General features: G+C 45.2%; 1 protein-coding gene across 1 annotated transcript in view; it reads left to right on the forward strand.

The window, feature by feature from the left end:
- Nucleotides 1-19,496, forward strand: part of LOC137328109 (cytosolic carboxypeptidase 2-like) — a 112,989-nt gene that overhangs the window by 80,605 nt on the left and 12,888 nt on the right. Inside the window, exon 17 of the mRNA XM_067994289.1 lies at nucleotides 16,171-16,367. Coding sequence (XP_067850390.1) covers nucleotides 16,171-16,367 — 197 coding nt within the window. The remainder of the gene's footprint in view (nucleotides 1-16,170; nucleotides 16,368-19,496) is intronic.

Here is a 19,496-nt window from a genome sequence, read left to right on the forward strand (position 1 = left end):
GAAACAAAATATTTGTTCAGCAGTTTTGCCATCTCCATGTTTCCCACCATTAATTTCCCGGTCTCACCCTCTAAGGGACCTACGTTTGCCTTAGCCACCCTTTTTCTTTTTATATAACTGTCGAAACTCTTGCTATCTGTTTTTATATTTTTTGCTAATTTATTTTCATAACCTATCTTCCCTTTCTTAATCAATCCTTTAGTTACTTTTTGCTGTCTTTTGAAGACTTCCCAATCTTCTGTCCTCCCACTAAGTTTGGCTACCTTATATGTCCTTGTTTTTAGTCGGATACTATCCTTAATTTCTTTACTTAGCCACGGATGGCTGTCATTTCTTTTACACCCTTTTTTCCTCAGTGGAATATATATTTTTTGAAAGTTGTAAAATAACTTTTTTTCTATTCGTTCACGGGATGTGGGCGTCGCTGGCGAGGCCAGCATTTATTGCCCATCCCTAATTGCCCTCGAGAAGGTGGTGGTGAGCCGCCTTCTTGAACCGCTGCACTCCGTGTGGTGAAGGTTCTCCCTCGGTGCTGTTAGGAAGGGAGTTCCAGGATTTTGACCCAGCGACAATGAAGGAACGGCGATATATTTCCAAGTCGGGATGGTGTGTGACTTGGAGGGGAACGTGCAGGTGGTGTTGTTCCCATGTGCCTGCTGCTCTTGTTCTTCTAGGTGGTAGAGGTCGCGGGTTTGGGAGGTGCTGTCGAAGAAGCCTTGGCGAGTTGCTGCAGTGCATCCTGTGGATGGTACACACTGCAGCCACAGTGCGCCGGTGGTGAAGGGAGTGAATGTTTAGTGTGGTGGATGGGGTGCCAATCAAGCGGGCTGCTTTATCTTGGATGGTGTCAAGCTTCTTGAGTGTTGTTGGAGCTGCACTCATCCAAGCAAGTGGAGAGTATTCCATCACACTCCTGACTTGTGCCTTGTAGATAGTGGAAAGGCTTTGAGGAGTTAGGAGGTGAGACACTCGCCGCAGAAAACCCAGCCTCTGACCTGCTCTCGTAGCCACAGTATTTATATGGCTGGTCCAGTTAAGTTTCTGGTCAATGGTGACCCCCAGGATGTTGATGGTGGGGGATTCGGTGATGGTAATGCCGTTGAATGTCAGGGGGAGGTGGTTAGACTCTCTCTTGTTGGAGATGGTCATTGCCTGGCACTTATCTGGCGCGAATGTTACTTGCCACTTATGAGCCCAAGCCTGGATGTTGTCCAGGTCTTGCTGCATGCAGGCTCGGACTGCTTCATTATTTGAGGGGTTGCGAATGGAACTGAACACTGTGCAGTCATCAGCGAACATCCCCATTTCTGACCTTATGATGGAGGGAAGGTCATTGATGAAGCAGCTGAAGATGGTTGGGCCTCGGATACTGCCCTGAGGAACTCCTGCAGCAATGTCCTGGGGCTGAGATGATTGGCCTTCAACAACCACTACCATCTTCCTTTGTGCTAGGTATGACTCCAGCCACTGGAGAGTTTTCCCCCTGATTCCCATTGACTTCATTTTACTAGGGCTCCTTGGTGCCACACTCGGTCAAATGCTGCCTTGATGTCAAGGGCAGTCACTCCTTAAATGAACACCACTGCTCATGTACCGTCTTACCCTTTAATCTATTTTCCCAGTCCACTTTAGTCAATTCCGCTCTCATACCATCATAGTCTCCTTTATTCAAGCTCAGTCCGCTTGTTTGAGAACCAACCTTCTCACCCTCTAATTGGATATGGAATTTAACCATGTTATGGTCACTCATTCCAAGGGGATCCTTAACTAGGACATATTAATTAATCCTGGCTCATTACACAGTACCAGGTCCAAGGTTGCCTGCCCCCTGTTCCTTCAATTGTCTGCCGATCCTTCAGTTCCCTGCTGTTCCTTCAGTTATCACCTCTTCCTTCAGTTACCTGCTGTTCCATCAATTATTTCCTGATCCTTCAGTTACCTGCTGTTCCTTCAATTATCTCCTGATCCTTCAGTTCCCTGCTGTTCCTTCAATTATCTCCTGATCCTTCAGTTACCTGCTGTTCCATCAATTATTTCCTGATCCTTCAGTTACCTGCTGTTCCTTCAATTATCTCCTGATCCTTCAGTTACCTGCTGTTCCTTCAATTATCTCCTGATCCTTCAGTTACCTGCTGTTCCATCAATTATTTCCTGATCCTTCAGTTACCTGCTGTTCCTTCAATTATCTCCTGATCCTTCAGTTACCTGCTGTTCCTTCAATTATCTCCTGATCCTTCAGTTACCTGCTGTTCCATCAATTATTTCCTGATCCTTCAGTTACCTGCTGTTCCTTCAATTATCTCCTGATCCTTCAGTTACCTGCTGTTCCTTCAATTATCTCCTGATCCTTCAGTTACCTGCTGTTCATTCAATTATCTCCTGATCCTTCAGTTACCTGCTGTTCATTCAATTATCTCCTGATCCTTCAGTTACCTGCTGTTCCTTCAATTATCTCCTGATCCTTCAGTTACCTGCTGTTCCTTCAATTATCACCCGCTCCTCCAGATACCCTCTGATTCCACAGCGTCCCCCGATCCTACAGTTACTCCTCTGATCTTTCTTTTACACCAATCTTGCAGTTACTCCTTTGATCCTTCTATTACCCTTGATCCTTCAGTTACCCCCAATGTGGCACCAGTACTGGGACAGGAGGGAGCTGTACCATTGGGAGGTGTACCTCTTTGAAAGGGATATCAAAATTAACATCACGATTTACTTATATTAGAAGAAAAAGGGTTGTCAAGGGTTTGGACCAAGGTCCTAGGAGAAAGGATAAATGAGGTGGTAAAAAGGACTTTAAATTAATAAATGGGGGGGTTCTCAGTCAGAAACAATAGTAAAAATGATAGTTTAAAGATAAAAAACAAAAGGGATAAGAGCAGAGTTCAGGCCACAAACAGTGATAGAGATAGTCCAGGTGAAGGGAATACTAAAGTAACGAAAGTAGTTACTGCAGGAGTGACAAGAAAGGTGTTAAGTTGAATGGTGTGAGAAAGACAGCATCAGGGCAGAGTGAGTGGTCGGGATCTCTTGCCCAAATTAGAGTTTTATATACTAACCCAGGGAGTATAAGAAATAAATTGAGTAAATTAGAGGCTCAAATCCAGCTTAGAGGGTATGACATGGTGGCCATTACTGAGAGATGGCTACAAGCTGGTCATGATTGGGAGTTAGATATTTCAGGTTATAAGGCCCCCGATATTACCAGGGAGGTGGGATGGTGGGGGTCGGGTGGGGGGGAGTGCGACTGGGCACGTGGGTAACCTGTCCAGTAAAATCCGTCCGTTCCCTTGCGATCGCGGGTAAATTGAAGCCACTTACCGTGGCTTCCGGGTTTCCCGTCATCAACCTGCGCAGTGGGCGGACTGCGCACCCTCATCACAGGCTGTCAGCTGGAGGAGACCTATTTAAAGGGGCAGTCCTCCAATGCTGCTCCTGCAGCAAAGAAACAAAATTATAGAATGGAGCAGACCAGGGGAAAGGCTGCTCCAAGATTTAGCAATGCTTCACTCCAGGTCCTACTGGATGGGGTGAGGAGGAGGAGGGATATTTTCTCCCCGGCGGACGGGAGGAAGTGGCCTGCCTCTGACAACAAGAAGGCCTGGCTCGAGGTGGCAGAGGAGGTCACCAGCAGCAGCAACGTCTCCCGCACATGGATCCAGTGCAGGAAGCGCTTCAATGACCTAACTAGGTCAGTCAAAGTGAGTACATTTACTCATTCTCCTACACTCTGTCTTCCACATCACCGCCCCCACCCCACAACTCATTTCTGCACTGCCAACACTACTCTATCACATCACTCCTCACACCCACTCAAACCTCACCCTCAACTTACCTGCACTTACTCACCTCCCCAGTACTCATCCCACCACTACTACTCAACCCAATCCTCATACAATGTCATGGCTCTGTCTCATACTCACCCTCTGATGCATCTCTTTCACTGTCAGCCTCACCCAAACCAATGCATTCAGCAGTTGACCATGTCACCATCCCTCACTCACGCCTCTCTACTTTCTCCCTTTATAGGAGAAGAGAACACAGAATGCACGGGAGAGGGCAAAGACCAGAGGGGGGCCGCAACATCTGGTCGTCCTCACAGACGCGGAGCAGGAGGCTCTGGAACTAAGCCGCACCCTCGAGTGCCTGTCTGTCAGGGACGCTGAGACTGGCACCCGACAAACAGCTGGTGACAGAACTTTAACATTCAGCACTCACAATAGCAAATGATGTTAACATGTCTTGCCATCTTCAGCATCTCAACATCTGTCATCATGCTTAATATTGCCTTCTGTTCTCTTACAGGGCCTTCAGCGACTGCCATGACGGTGGAGGGCGATTCCTCAGAGGACCAGCTGGTCTCTGAGGGGGCACCGTCACATCTGAGCGAGCCATCCATCAGCGCAGAAACACACATCTCTGTGGGTCCCCGTCCTCACTTAGTTGGGGTCGCACATGGTGAGTCACCACATACATGTGAGCACGAGCAGACACTGGTGGCAGGGGAAGTTGTGGAGAGTCGCGTCAGTGGGAGCACTCTTCTCCAGGCTCTGCTCAGCTGGACACAGATGCTGAACCCTGGGGGCCATCCATGAAAAGGAGAATGATGGAGGGACAGCAGCACATTTGCGAGGTGCTGGAACAGGTGCCACGCGCACTCTCCACAATCGCGCAGAGGACGGAGGAGTCCAACTCCTGCATGAGTGGAATGGTGGCACAGGTACAGGAGGGAATCTCTGAGATACTGTCACAGAGACGTGAGGGCATCTCTGAGATAGTGTTGTGGGTAAGTGCGGGAATGTCTGCGATGGAGGGAAGGCTAGCCTCCATCGAGCTTCAAGCACGGCTCAACAATGAGTCCATTGAAGCCCTGACAACGGCCCTTTGGACTCAGGGTGAGCAACTTTCTGCCACCTTAAACAGGCAGGCAGATACACTAGCACTGGCCTTACAAGGCTTCACAAAAGTCCTCCAAACTGTCGTCCAGCAGGGTGGTAGGAATGATGTAGGTCTAGCCCAGGAGAAGGATGATGGTGAAAGGGGACATGGAAGTGGGGATGCTACTCAAAGCGTCCCCACGTCTCACCCAATGCCCCCCTCTCAACCAGTACCCGCAATGCTGTCCCCTCTCCAGGTGCAGGTGGAGCAGTCTTTGGAGGGGCCCTCAGGGGCTCCAAAACCCAGAGGGCGTAGGCCCAAAGCATCTAATAGGTCAGGGCATGAACAAGAGCATCCTGCCTCTACCTCTGCTGCAGCCACAGGGGAAGCACCACGTAGGAGTACTCGTAAGCGTAATGTGAAGGATTTGTGATCACGAAGGGGATGCACGCGGATGTTTGACAGTTTGTCATGTTTTTTATTTATATTTGATTTTTGTTAATGGCACATTAAATATTATTATTGTCACCACTACTGCCACGTCTTGGCCATTCTTGATTGGCTTGTGTAATAAGTCCCTTTCATGAGATTCACCATGAACACTCACACTTGATGCCACCCACTGGGTCACCCTACAGTGGGTGTATGTGTAGTTGCACGACTATTTTGTGCAGGTGCCTGTTGCACAGCACTGTGTTGTTGAGCTCCACGTGGCGGAGGTGGACGGCGTGCCTGGCGAGGCTGGTGATGTTGCTCGTCCTCGGATGAAGTGATGAATGCAGCTATGGCGCCCCCCATCCTGACGGTGTGAGTTTGAGGGGGTCCGCAAAGTAGGTAAATGTATTTGCACAGCAGAGTTTAGGGTAAAAATTAAGCATTTTGAGTGGAAAGACAAAGATGTTGCAGCCAAACCTTTGTCTGAAGTGACAGAGTGCCCTACTACAATAAATGAGGTTTTCCCCCCACCTGTCAAATAATGCTTTGAATCTCCCACTGGCTGCTGGCTGAAACACGTCTGCTCCAACAGGGAATGTTTCCCACAGCACGGGAAACACGCTGAGGATCCTTCAAAATTGCGCCCCTGACAAAATCTCCACTCAATGAGGTCTGCCAAATACCTCAAGTATCTAACTATCTAAAGTAGCATCCCGCCAGCTTTAATTGCCGGTGGGAGTCCCGCATTCGGGAGCTGTGCGCACACCAGAATGCGTCACTGGGCAACCCGGAAGTCAGCGGGTTGGAGCCGGTCTCCAAACCCGCCCCGGGATTCTGCCATTTTAGGAGCCCCCCCTGCCCCCCAACGCACCCGCTCGACCATCCGAAAATCAGCCCCAAGGTCTTTAGAAAGGATAGGGAAACTGAAAGAAGAGGAGAGGTAGCCTTATTGATTAAAGATATTATTACAACATTAGTAAGAGAGGATATAGGCAAGGGAAAGTAATCAGCAGAGACTCTATGGTTAGAATTGAGGAATAAGAGAGGACTTAAAAATGTAATGGGAGTTGTCTACAGGCCTCCTGATAGCAGCAATGAAATGGCAGAATGTATTAATTCAGAGATTAGAGAGGCTTGTAGCAAAAGCAGAGTTGTTTTAATGGGAGGCTTTAATTTTCATATAGATTGGGAAGAGCAGAGTAGATCAAATCAGAAAGGCAGTGAATTTCTTGAGTGCATTCAAGATAGTTTTCTGGAGCAATATATTCTAGAACCAACAAGGAGGTAGCGCAGGCCATACTAGGTTTAGTCATGAGTAATGAACCAGACCTAGTTAATAATCTAACAGTAAGAAAACATTTATTTAACATTGATCATAATATGATCAAATTCAATGTTAGGTTTGAAGAGGAGAAACGTAACAGTTAGTAAGATTCTACATTTTGGTGAGACTAACTTTAACAGGATGAGACAGAGACTGACGACAGCAAACTGGTCAAAACTGTTATCGGGTAAAACTAAAGATGAACAGTGGGAGGCGTTCAAAAAGAATTTAGTTTAATACAGGACCAGTATATACCCCTAAGGGGCAAGAGCTCTACTTATCAAATAAAACAGCCATGGTCGCCAAAAGAAGTGAGAGATGACATAAAACTAAAGGAAAGAGCGTACAAAAGTGCAAATAGTGTAGATCCAGGGGACTGGGAGAGAGATAAAGAACAACAAAGGAAGACAAAAAAAGATAGTAAGAGCTGCAAAAAGGGACTATGAAAAGAAGTTGCAAGGGATATCAAGATTAAAACAAAAAGTTTTTACAATTATATTCGAAGAAAAAGGGTGGTCAAGGGTAATGTGGGCCCTTTAAAAACAGATGCGGGTAATATTGCAAATGAAAATAAGGAAGTGGCAGACATGTTGAATAATCACTTTGGGACAGTCTTCACAGTAGAGGAAGAAGAGGATAATATACCTGACATTCCACGGAAACCAATAATGAATCAAGGATTGGAACTCACTAAAGTTAACGTAAGCAAGAAAACAGTTTTAGAAAGTATAACGGGACTAAAGACTGACAAATCCCCAGGACCTGATGGTTTCCACCCCAGGGTTTTAAAGGAAGTAGGTGAGGAAATTGGAGATACTTCAGCCATAATCTTCCAAAGCTCTCTCGATTCAGGAATTGTCCCTTTAGATTGCAAATGTAACTCCATTATTTAAGAAAGGTGAGAGAGAAAAGCCAGGAAATTTGATAAGGTTCCACATAAGAGAATGTTAGCTAAAATTAAAGGTCATCAAATTGAAGGCAAATTATTGACCTGGTTAGGATATTGGTTAGGCGGTAGAAGATAGAGAGTAGGGATAATGGGTATGTATTCGAATTGGAAGGAAGTGACTAGTGGTGTCCCGCAAAGATCTGTGCTGGGCCCTCAACTAGTCACTATATTTATTAATGACTTAGATAACACAATAGAAAGCCATATATCCAAGTTTGCTGATGACACAAAGATTGATGGCATAGTAAGTAGTGTAGATGGGAGCATAAAATTACAAAGAGACATTGATAAAGTGAGTGGGCAAAACTGTGGCAGATGGATTTCAACGCAGACAAGTGTGAGGTGATTCATTTTGGACCAAAAAAGGATCGATCCAAGTATTTTTAAAATGGCGAGAAGCTATGGAGGTCCATAGACACAGATCACTAAAATGTAGTAGTCAGGTGCAAAAAATAATCAAAAAGGCTAATGGAATGTTAGCCTTTATAATTAGAGGGCTAGAATATAAAGGGGAGGAAGTTTTGCTACAGCTATACAAAGCCCTGGTTAGACCACATCGGGAGTACTGTGTACAGTTCTGGGCACCGCACCTTAGAAAGGATATATTGGCCTTGGTAGGAGTGCAGCACAGGTTCACCAGAATGTCACCAGGGCTCCAAGGGTTAGATTATGAGGTGAGATTACATAAACCAGGCTTGTATCCCCTGGAATATAGAAGGTTAAAGGGTGATTTGATTGAGGTTTTTAGATTTTGAAAGGAATTGATAGGATAGGTAGAGAGAAATGTTTTCCACTAGTGGGGAAGTTTAGGACAAGGGGAAATAACCTTAAAATCATAGCCAGATCATTCAGGAGAGAAGTTAGGAAACACTTCTTCACGCAAAGGGTGGTGGAAGTGTGGAACTCTCTCCCACAAAAAGCAGGAGATGTTAGCTCAATGAATAATTTTAAATCTGAGATGGATGGAGTTTTGCTAACCAAGGGTATTAGGGATATGGTACCAAGGTGGGTGGATGGAGTTAGGATATAAATCAGCCATGATCTCATTGAATAGCGGAACAGGCTCGAGGAGCTGAATGGCCTACTCCTGTTCCTATGTTCCTAATCCTTCTATTACCCCCAATCCTTCTGTTACCCCCATCCTTCTGTTACCCCCATCCTTCTGTTACCCCCATCCTTCTGTTACCCCCATCCTTCTGTTACCCTAATCCTTCTGTTACCCCCATCCTTCTGTTACCCCCATCCTTCTGTTACCCCCATCCTTCTGTTACCCCCATCCTTCTGTTACCCCCAATCCTTCTATTACTCCCAATCCTTCTGTTACCCTGATCCTTCTGTTACCCTGATCCTTTAGTTAACCTGATCCTTTAGTTAACCTGATCCTTCGATTACCCTGAACCTTCTATTGCTCCCCATCCTTCTATTACTCGATCCTTCAGTTACCCCTAATCCTTCAATTACCCTAATCTTTCTATTACTCCCAATCCTTCTATTACTCCCGATCCTTCAGTTACCCCGATCCTTCAGTTACCCCGATCCTTCAGTTACCCCGATCCTTCAGTTACCCCGATCCTTCAGTTACCCCGATCCTTCAGTTACCCCGATCCTTCAGTTACCCCGATCCTTCAGTTACCCCGATCCTTCAGTTACCCTGATTCCTCTATTACCTTAATCTTTCTTTGCCCTCAATCCTTCTATTATTCCCAATTCTTCAGTTATTCCTGATTCTTCTATTGCCCTCATTCATTCTATTACTCCAGATCCTTCAGTTACCCTGAACTTCTATTACCCTGATCCTTCTATCCCCCTGAATCCTTCTATTACTCCCAATCCTTCAATTAACCTGATCCTTCTATTCCTTTCAATCCTTCTATTACCCTGATCCTTCAGTTCTTCCCGGTTCTTCTATCGCCCTCAATCCTCTATTACTCCCGATCCTTCAGTTACTCTGATCCTTCTATTAACCTGATCCTTCTATTCCTTTCAATCCTTCTATTACCCTGATCCTTCAGTTACCCTGATACTTCTATTGGCCCTCAATCCTTCTATTACTCCCAATAGTTCAGTTACCCTGATACTTCTATTACCCTAATCTTTCTTTGCCCTCAATCCTCCTATCACTCCCGATTCTTCAGTTACTCCCGATCCTTCTATTTCCCTCAATCATTCTATTACTCCCAATCCTCCAGTTACCCTGATCCTTCCATTAAACTGATCCTTCTATTCCCTTCAATCCTTCTATTACCCTGATCCTTCAATTAATCCCGATTCTTCTATTGCCCTTAATCCTTCTATTACTCCTGATCCTTCAGTTATCCTGATCCTTCTATTGCTCTCAATCCTTCGATTACTCCCAATTCTTCAGTTACTCCCGATCCTTAGAGTCATAGAGTTATACAGCACGGATAGAGGCCCTTCGGCCCATCGTGTCCGCGCCGGCCATCAGCCCTGTCTACTCTAATCCCATATTCCAGCATTTGGTCCGTAGCCTTGTATGCTATGGCATTTCAAGTGCTCATCCAAATGCTTCTTGAATGTTGTGAGGGTTCCTGCCTCCACAACCCTTTCGGGCAGTGAGTTCCAGACTCCAACCACCCTCTGGGTGAAAAAGTTCTTTCTCAAATCCCCTCTAAACCTCCCGCCTTTTACCTTGAATCTATGTCCCCTTGTTATAGAACCCTCAACGAAGGGAAAAAGCTCCTTAGTATCCATCCTATCTGTGCCCCTCATAATTTTGTACACCTCAATCATGTCCCCCCTCAGCCTCCTCTGCTCCAAGGAAAACAAACCCAATCTTCCCAGTCTCTCTTCATAGCTGAAGCGCTCCAGCCCTGGTAACATCCTGGTGAATCTCCTCTGCACCCTCTCCAAAGCGATCACATCCTTCCTGTAGTGTGGCGACCAGAACTGCACACAGTACTCCAGCTGTGGCCTAACCAGTGTTTTATACAGCTCCATCATAACCTCCTTGCTCTTATATTCTATGCCTCGGCTAATAAAGGCAAGTATCCCATATGCCTTCTTTACCACCTTATCTACCTGTTCCGCCGCCTTCAGGGATCTGTGAACTTGCACACCAAGATCCCTCTGACCCTCTGTCTTGCCTAGGGTCCTCCCATTCATTGTGTATTCCCTTGCCTTGTTAGTCCCTCCAAAGTGCATCACCTCGCACTTTTCCGGGTTAAATTCCATTTGCCACTGTTCCGCCCATCTGACCAACCCATCTATATCGTCCTGCAGACTGAGGCTATCCTCCTCGCTATTTACCACCCTACCAATTTTTGTATCATCAGCGAACTTACTGATCATACCTTTTACATTCATATCCAAGTCATTAATGTAGACCACAAACAGCAAGGGACCCAGCACCGATCCCTGTGGTACCCCACTGGCCACAGTCTTCCAGTCACAAAAACAACCTTCGACCATCACCCTCTGCCTTCTGCCACTAAGCCAGTTTTGTATCCAAAGTGCCAAGGCACCCTGGATTCCATGGGCTCGTACCTTCTTGACCAGTCTCCTGTGGGGGACTTTATCGAAGGCCTTACTGAAATCCATGTATACCACATCCACTGCGTTACCCTCATCCACACGCCTAGTCACCCCCTCAAAAAATTCAATCAAATTAGTCAGACATGATCTTCCCTTGACAAAGCCATGTTGACTATCCCTGATTAATCCTTGCTTCTCCAAGTGGAGACTAATTTTGTCCTTCAGAATTTTTTCCAATAATTTTCCTACCACTGATGTTAGGCTCACTGGCCTGTAGTTCCCCGGTTTTTCCCTACTCCCCTTCTTGAATAATGGTACTACATTAGCAGTTCTCCAGTCCTCTGGCACATCCCCTGTGGCCAGAGAGGTTCTGAATATATGTGTCAGAGCCCCCGCAATCTCCTCCTTTGCCTCACACAGTAGCCTGGGATACATTTCGTCCAGGCCTGGGGATTTATCCATTTTTAGGCCTGCTAAAACCGCCAATACCTCCTCCCGCTCGATGTTAATTTGTTCGAGTATATCACAGTCCCCCTGCCGTATTTCTATGTCTACGTCGTCCTTCTCCATAGTGAAAACAGATGCAAAAAATTCATTTAGAACCCCTCCTACATCTGCCGGCTCCACACACAGATTGCCATTTTTGTCCCTAATGGGCCCTATTTTTCCCTAGTCATCCTCTTACCCTTAATATACTTATAAAACATCTTAGGATTTTCCTTTATTTTGCTCGCCAGTGTTATTTCATGGCCCCTCCTTGATCTCCTAATTTCTTTTTTAAGTATCCCCCTGCACTTTTTGTACTCCTCTAGGGCTTCCTCCGTCTTTAGCCTTTTGTATCTGCCAAAAGCCCTCCTTTTTTTCCTAATCCATTCTCATATATCCCCTGACATCCAAGGTTCCCTGGAGTTCTTGGAACCACCCTTGACCTTTACGGGAACATGTTGCCATTGTATGGTCTCAATCTCCCTTCTGAAAGACTCCCATTGCTCCGATGCGGATTTTCCTACAAGCAGCTGATCCCAGTCCATTTTGGCCAGATCCTGCCTTATCCTATTAAAATCGGCCTTCCCCCAATTTAGAACCTTTATTTCCGGCCCCTCCCTGTCCTTTTCCATGACCACCTTAAATCTCACCGAATTATGGTCACTGTCACCAAAGTGCTCACCTGCTAGCACTTCTTCCACTTGGCCGGCCACATTCCCTAGAATTAGGTCCAGTACCGCCCCCTCTCTTGTAGGACTTTCTACATGCTGGCTCAAAAAGCTCTCCTGGATGCACGTTAAGAATTTTGTACCCTCTAAGCCTTTTACACTCTGAGTATCCCAGTTAATATTGGGGAAGTTGAAATCCCCCACTATTATTACCCTATTATTTGCACAATTTTCTGAGATTTGCCTACATATCTGTTCCTCTATCTCCCCCTGACTGTTTGAGGGCCTATAGTACACTCCCATCAAAGTGCTTGCCCCCTTTTTGTTTTTAAGCTCCACCCATATGGCCTCATTAGAGGAACCTGCTAATATATCATCCCTCCTTATGGCAGTAATTGATTCTTTAATTAATATTGCGACCCCCCCTCCTCTTATACCTCCCCCTCTGTCTCGCCTGAAGATTCTGTACCCCGGAATATTGAGCTGCCAGTCTTGCCCCTCCCTCAACCATGTCTCTGTGACAGCAACAATATCATACTCCCATGTGTTTATCAACACCTTCAGTTCATCCACCTTATTCGCAAGACTCCTTGCATTAAAATAGATGCCATCCAGCCTTGCCCTCACATATTTGCCCTGTCTTCCAAGCTGACTTGTTTTTTTCTCTATATTTGGCTGCACATCACCCCCTATTGTAGCTCCACTCTGTATCCCATCCCCCTGCCAAGTTAGTTTAAACCCCCCCCAACAGTGCTAGCAAACCTCCCCGCAAGGATATTTGCCCTCAATCATTCTATTACTCTGAATCCATCAGTTACCTGATCCTTCTTTTACCCTGATCCTTCAGTTACTCCCAATTCTTCTATTGCCCTCAATCCTTCTATTACTCCTGAATCTTCTATGACCCTGATCCTTTGATTGTCCTGATTCTTCTATTACCCTAAATCTTCTATCACCCCGATCCTTCAGTTTACTTCCAATCCTTCTATTAGACCATAAGACCATAAGATATAGGTGCAGGAGTAGGCCATTTGGCCCCTCGAGCCTGCTCCGCCATTTAATGAGATCATGGCTGATCTGATTTTTACCTCAACTCCACTTTCCCGCCCGATCCCCATATCCTTTGACTTCCTTGCTGATCAAAAATTTGTCTAACTCAGCCTTGAATGTGTTCAATGACTCAGCCTCCACAGCTTTTTGGGGTAAAGAATTCCAAATATTCACGACCCTCTGGGAGAAGAAATTCCTCCTCATTTCTGTCTTAAATGGGCGACCCCTTATTCTGAGACTATGCCCCCTAGTTTTAGATTCCCCCATGAGGGGTAACATCCTCTCAGCATCTACCCTATCGAGTCCCCTCAGAATCTTGTATGTTTCAATAAGATCTCCTCTCATTCTTCTAAACTCCAATGAGTATAGACCCAACCTGTTCAATCTTTCCTCATAAGACAACCCTTCCATACCAGGAATCAACCTAGTGAACCTTCTCTGAACTGCCTCCAATGCAAGTATGTCCTTCCTTAAATACGGGCACCAGAACTATACGCAGTACTCCAGGTGTGGTCTCACCAGCACCCTGTACAATTGTAGCATGACTTCCCTCCTTTTATACTCTATGCCCCTAGAAATAAAGGGCAATATTCCGTTTGCCTTCCGGATTACCTGCTGCACCTGTACGTTGACTGTTTGAGTTTCATGTACGATGACACCCAGATCCCTCTGTACCGCAGCATTTTGTAGTATTTCTCCATTAAAATAATATTTTGCTTTTTTATTTTTCCTCCCAAAGTGGATGACTTCACATTTTCCCACATTATATTCCATCTGCCAAATTTTTGCCCATTCGCTTAACCCTGTCAATATCCCTTTGCAGACACTTTGTGTCCTCACTGCCCTATTCTTGGGTATAGGGACTAAAATATCGAAGTTTGCGGAAAGTACAAACCTTGACAATGTAATAAAGAGTAAGGAGGATGGTAGCAGACTTCAGGAGGACATAGACAGACTGGTGAAATGGGCAGAATCATGGCAGATGAAATTTAATGAGGATATGTGTGCATGATGCACTTTGGGAGGAACAACATAGAGAGGCAATATAATCTAAATGGTACTAGTTTGAGGGGGTTGCAAGAGAAGAGGGACCTGGGGGGGGCATATTCACAAATCTTTGAAGGTGGCAGAGCAAGTTGGTAAGGTGGTTAAGAAAGTGTGTGGGATACTTGGCTTTGTAAATAGGGGCATTGAATACAAAAACAAGGAAGTCATGCGAAACCTTTACAAATCATTGGTTAGGCCTCAGCTGAAGTATTGTGTATAATTCTGGGCACCACACTTTGGGAAGGATATCAAAGCCTTGGAGAGGGTACAGAGGAGGTTTACCAGGATGATACCAGGGATGAGGGACTCCAGCTATGTGGAGAGATTGGAGAAGCTGGGATTGTTCTCCTTGGAGCAGAGAAGGTTAAGGGGAGACCAAATAGACGTATTCAAAATTATGAAGGGTTTTGTTAGAGCAAATAGGGAGAAAATGTTTCCTCTGGCAAGTGGGTCAGTAACCAGAGGTCACAGATATAATATAATTGGCAAAAGAACCAGAGGGGAAATGAGGAGAAATGTTTTCACACAGAGGGTTGTTAAGATCTGGAACGCACTCCCTGAAAGGATGGTGGAAGCAGATTCCATAGGAACTTTCAAAAAGTAATTGTACGTGTACTTGAAGAAGACTAATTTGCAGGGTTATGGGGAAAAAGCTGGACTAAATTGGACAGCTCTTTTAAAGAGCAGGCACAGGCATGAAGGGCCGAATGGCCTTCTCCTGTGCTGTAAGATTCTATTGATTCTACTCAGATCCTTCAATTACCCTGGTCCTTCTATTGCTCTCAATCCTTCTATTACTCCCAATCCTTCAGTTACCCTGATCCTTCTATTATGCCCAATCCTTCTATTACTCCCAATCCTTCAGTTACCCTGATCCTTCTATTGCCCACAATCCTTCAGGTTACCCCTGATCCTTCAGTTACCCCGATCTTTATATTGCCCTCAATCCTTCTATTACCCTAATCCCTCTATTACCACAATCCTTCTAAAATCCCCAATCCTTCTATTACTCCTGATCCTTTGTTTACCCTCAATCATTCAGTTACTCCAATCCTTCAATTACCTTGATCCTGGTGTTACCCTCAATCCTTCTATTACTCTCGATCCTTCAGTTGCACCCCCCCAATTCTTCAGTTGCCCTGATCCTTATATTGCCCTTAATCCTTCTATTACTCCAGATTCCTCAGTACCCTGATCTTTCATTTATCCTGATCTTTCATTTATCCTGATCCTTCCATTAGCCTGATCCTTTTATTACCTCGATCCTTCTATTACTTCCGATCCTTCCATTGCCCTCCATCCTTCTATTACTCCCGCTCTTTCAGTTACCCCAATCCTTCAGTTACCCCAATCCTTCAGTTACCCCCGATCCTTCATTGCCCTGATCCTTCTATTATTCCCGATCCTTCAGTTACTCTGATAGTTCTATTGGCCACAATCCTTCATTCACCCCGATCCTTCAGTTTCCCCCAGTGCTTCAGTTACCCCCGATCCTCCATTTCCCCCATCCTTCAGTTACCCTGATCATTCTATTGCCCTTAATCATTCTATTATTCCTGATCCCTCTATTACCTCATGGGCATTGAGTGAAGTAATGGAAACCCGACTCCAGCAAAAGTCAGTGCCTTCAGGAAGGGTGGGAGAAAATTGGGGGAGAATTGGAAAATTGAAGTTTTTGTGAGCCGATTTTTACAGGGTGCATGCGGGTCAGTCTCAGAAACATGCTCTTTAATCAGTTTGAACAGTTTGGGATATCCCAGGGAGCAGACACTGACTGGGATGTCCCTGTGTGGCTCCAAGCATGGAGTGTCATTATAACCATTGCTCTTCTGCCTGCACAGGTCTCTGAGCATGTGGTCAGCATCCAGCACCAGGCCTCTGATAACAAACAGCCATCTCGGTTCCAGGTCCGCGGCTCCTCAGCTGGGGGGCCCAAAGGGAGTGAGACCACTTGAAGTACAAAGTCCAGCTGCTGATGGATTTACACCCATACTGAAGACCGAAGTAAAACCCAAGCCAGACACAACTGCAGAGTCAGGTACTGTTGCTGTGATTCACAGAGGGAAGAAAAGGAGGAGAACCAGACATTGGGCAAGAGAACAGGGAGCTGCGATTGGTGCAGGAGGGGACGACAGGGCTGGGAAGAGGTGCGGCTGGGCAGAATGAGGCTAGAGGATGTTTGGAATGGGTGTGGTAACTAAGGTAGGGTGAACCTGCTACTATTTGCTCCCGCAGCTCGTTTTACCTGTCTGACCATTCAGTTCACGTAGCTGCAGGTGATGCAGTGCATGTGGCAGTGAGCTAGCTGAGGTGGCCGCTACAAAAAGTCATAATAAGAATGAAACCGACAGACCACCCAGCATCGGACCACTAGGCACCGGACACGACAAAGACAAACAAAGCCCAGTCGACCCTGCAAAGTCCTCCTCACTAACATATGGGGACCTGTACCAAAATTGGGAGAGCTGTCCCACAGACTAGTCCAGCAATAGTCTGACATAGCCATACTCACAGAATCATACCTTTCAGCCAACGTCCCAGACTCCTCCATTACCATCCCCGTCCCACCGGCAGGACAGACCCACCAGAGGTGGCGGCACAGTGGTATACAGTCAGGAGGGAGTGTCCCTGCGAGTCCTCAACATTGACTTCGGACTCCAGGAAGTTAGTTTTTTCCAGTTATTGATCTGTGATCTGTTTAGTTTTTTTAAACGTCTCTATCTAATATACTTTTCATAGCCGAGAGTATCTGAGAGTTGGGGAGAAGACTCCTCTGCTTAAGATATTGATCAGTGATCTGATTAGGAATTAGGTTTTTCTCAGTTATTGATCAGTGATCTGATTAAACAGTTTGTTTTTTCCAGTTATTGATCAGTGATCCGATTAAACGGTTTGTCTTTTATAAGAGACCATAAGAGCATAAGAGATAGGAGCAGGAGAAGGCCATTCGGCCCCTCGAGCCTGCTCCGCCATTTAATGAGATCATGGCTGATCTGATTTTTACCTCAACTCCACTTTCCCGCCCGATCCCCATATCCTTTGTCTCCCTTGCTGATCAAAAATTTGTCTAACTCGGCCTTGAATGTATTCAGTGACTCAGCCTCCACAGCTTTTTGGGGTAAAGAATTCCAAAGATTCACGACCCTCTGGGAGAAGAAATTCCTCCTCATTTCCGTCTTAAACGGGCGACCCCTTATTCTGAGACTATGCCCCCTAGTTTTAGATTCCCCCATGAGGGGTAACATCCTCTCAGCATCTACCCTATCGAGTCCCCTCAGAATCTTGTATGTTTCAATAAGATCTCCTCTCAATTTTCTAAACTCCAATGAGTATAGACCCAACCTGTTCAATCTTTCCTCATAAGACAACCCTTCCATACCTGGGATCAACCTAATGAACCTTCTCTGAACTGCCTCCAATGCAAGCATGTCCTTCCTTAAATAAGGGCACCAGAACTATACGCAGTACTCCAGGTGTGGTCTCACCAGCACCCTGTACAGTTGTAGCACAAAATCCCTGCTTTTATACTTCATCCCCCTCGAAATAAAGGCCAATATTCTGTTTGCCTTCCGGATTACCTGCTGCACCTGTATTTTGACATTTTGTGTTTCATGTACGAGGACACCCAGATCCCTCTGTACTGCAGCATTTTGTAGTATTTCTCCATTAAAATAATATTTTGCTTTCTTATTTTTCCTCCCAAAGTGGATGACTTCACATTTTCCCACATTATATTCCATCTGCCAAATTTTTGCCCATTCGCTTAACCTGTCACTATCCCTCTGCAGACACTTTGTGTCCTCATCGCAACTTGCTTTTCCACCTATCCTTGTATCATCAGCAAATGTGGCCACAAGACACTCTGTTCCTTCATCCAAGTCATTGATATATATTATAAATAGTTGATCCCTGCGGCACCCCACTAGTTACAGATTGCCATTTTGAAAATGACCCTTTTATCATGACTCTTTGTTTTCTGTGAGTTAGCCAATCCTCTATCCATGCCAGTATGTTACCCTCAACACCATGAGCTCTTATCTTGTGCAGTAATCTTTTATGTGGCACCTTATCGAATGCCTTTTGGAAATCCAAATATACTGCATCCATTGGTTCCCTTTTATCCACCCTGCCCGTTACTTCCTCAAAGAACCCTAATAAATTTGTCAGACACGATTTCCCCTTCATAAAACCATGTTGACTCTCCTTGATTGTATTCTGAGTCTCCAAAAGTCCTGCTACTACTTCCTTAATAATGGATTCTAGCATTTTCCCAATGACAGACGTTAGGCTAACTGGTCTATAGTTACCTGCTTTCTGTCTCACTCCCTTCTTGAATAGGGGTGTTATGTTTGCGGTTTTCCAATCCGCTGGGACCTTTCCAGAATCTAGAGAATTCTGGAAGATTATAACCAATGCATCCTCTATCTCTGTAGCCACTTCCTTTAAGACCCTTGGATGCAAGCCATCAGGTCCAGGGGACTTGTCAGCCTTTAGACCCATTAGTTTGCCTAGTACATTTTCTCTAGTGATAGTGATTGTTTTTAGTTTCTCCCTCCCCTTTGCCCCTTGATTTTCTACTATTATTGGTATGTTATTAGTGTCTTCTACTGTGAAGGCAGATACAAAATATCTGTTCAATGCCTCTGCCATTTCCTTGTTTTCCATTATTATTTCCCCAATCTCATCCTCTAAGGGACCAATGTTTACTTTAGCTACCCTCTTCCTTTTTATATACTTGTAGAAGCTTTTACTGTCAGTTTTTATATTTCTTGCTAGTTTACTCTCATAATTTATTTTCTCCCTCTTTATTATTCTTTTAGTCATCCTTTGCTGGTTTTTAAAGTTTTCCCAATCTTCAGGCTTACCAGTAATCTTTGCCATGTTGTATGCTTTTTCTTTTAACCTGATACTATCCTTGACTTCCTTAGTTAGCCATGGTTGGTTCACCCTTTTTGTGGAGTCTTTCCTCCTCACAGGGATATATTTTTGTTGCGAGTCATAAAATATCTTTTTAAATGTTTGCCACTGCTTATCCACCATCATACCATCTAATCTGTTTACCCAGTCCACTTTAGCCAATTCCGCCCTCATTCCTTTATAATTGCCCTTATTTAAGTTTAATACAGTAGTTTCAGGCCCAAGATCCTTGCTCTCAAACTGGATGTGA

The sequence above is a fragment of the Heptranchias perlo genome, chromosome 12, assembly GCF_035084215.1.
Source record: "Heptranchias perlo isolate sHepPer1 chromosome 12, sHepPer1.hap1, whole genome shotgun sequence".
In the NCBI taxonomy this organism is placed as follows: Eukaryota; Metazoa; Chordata; class Chondrichthyes; order Hexanchiformes; family Hexanchidae; genus Heptranchias; species Heptranchias perlo.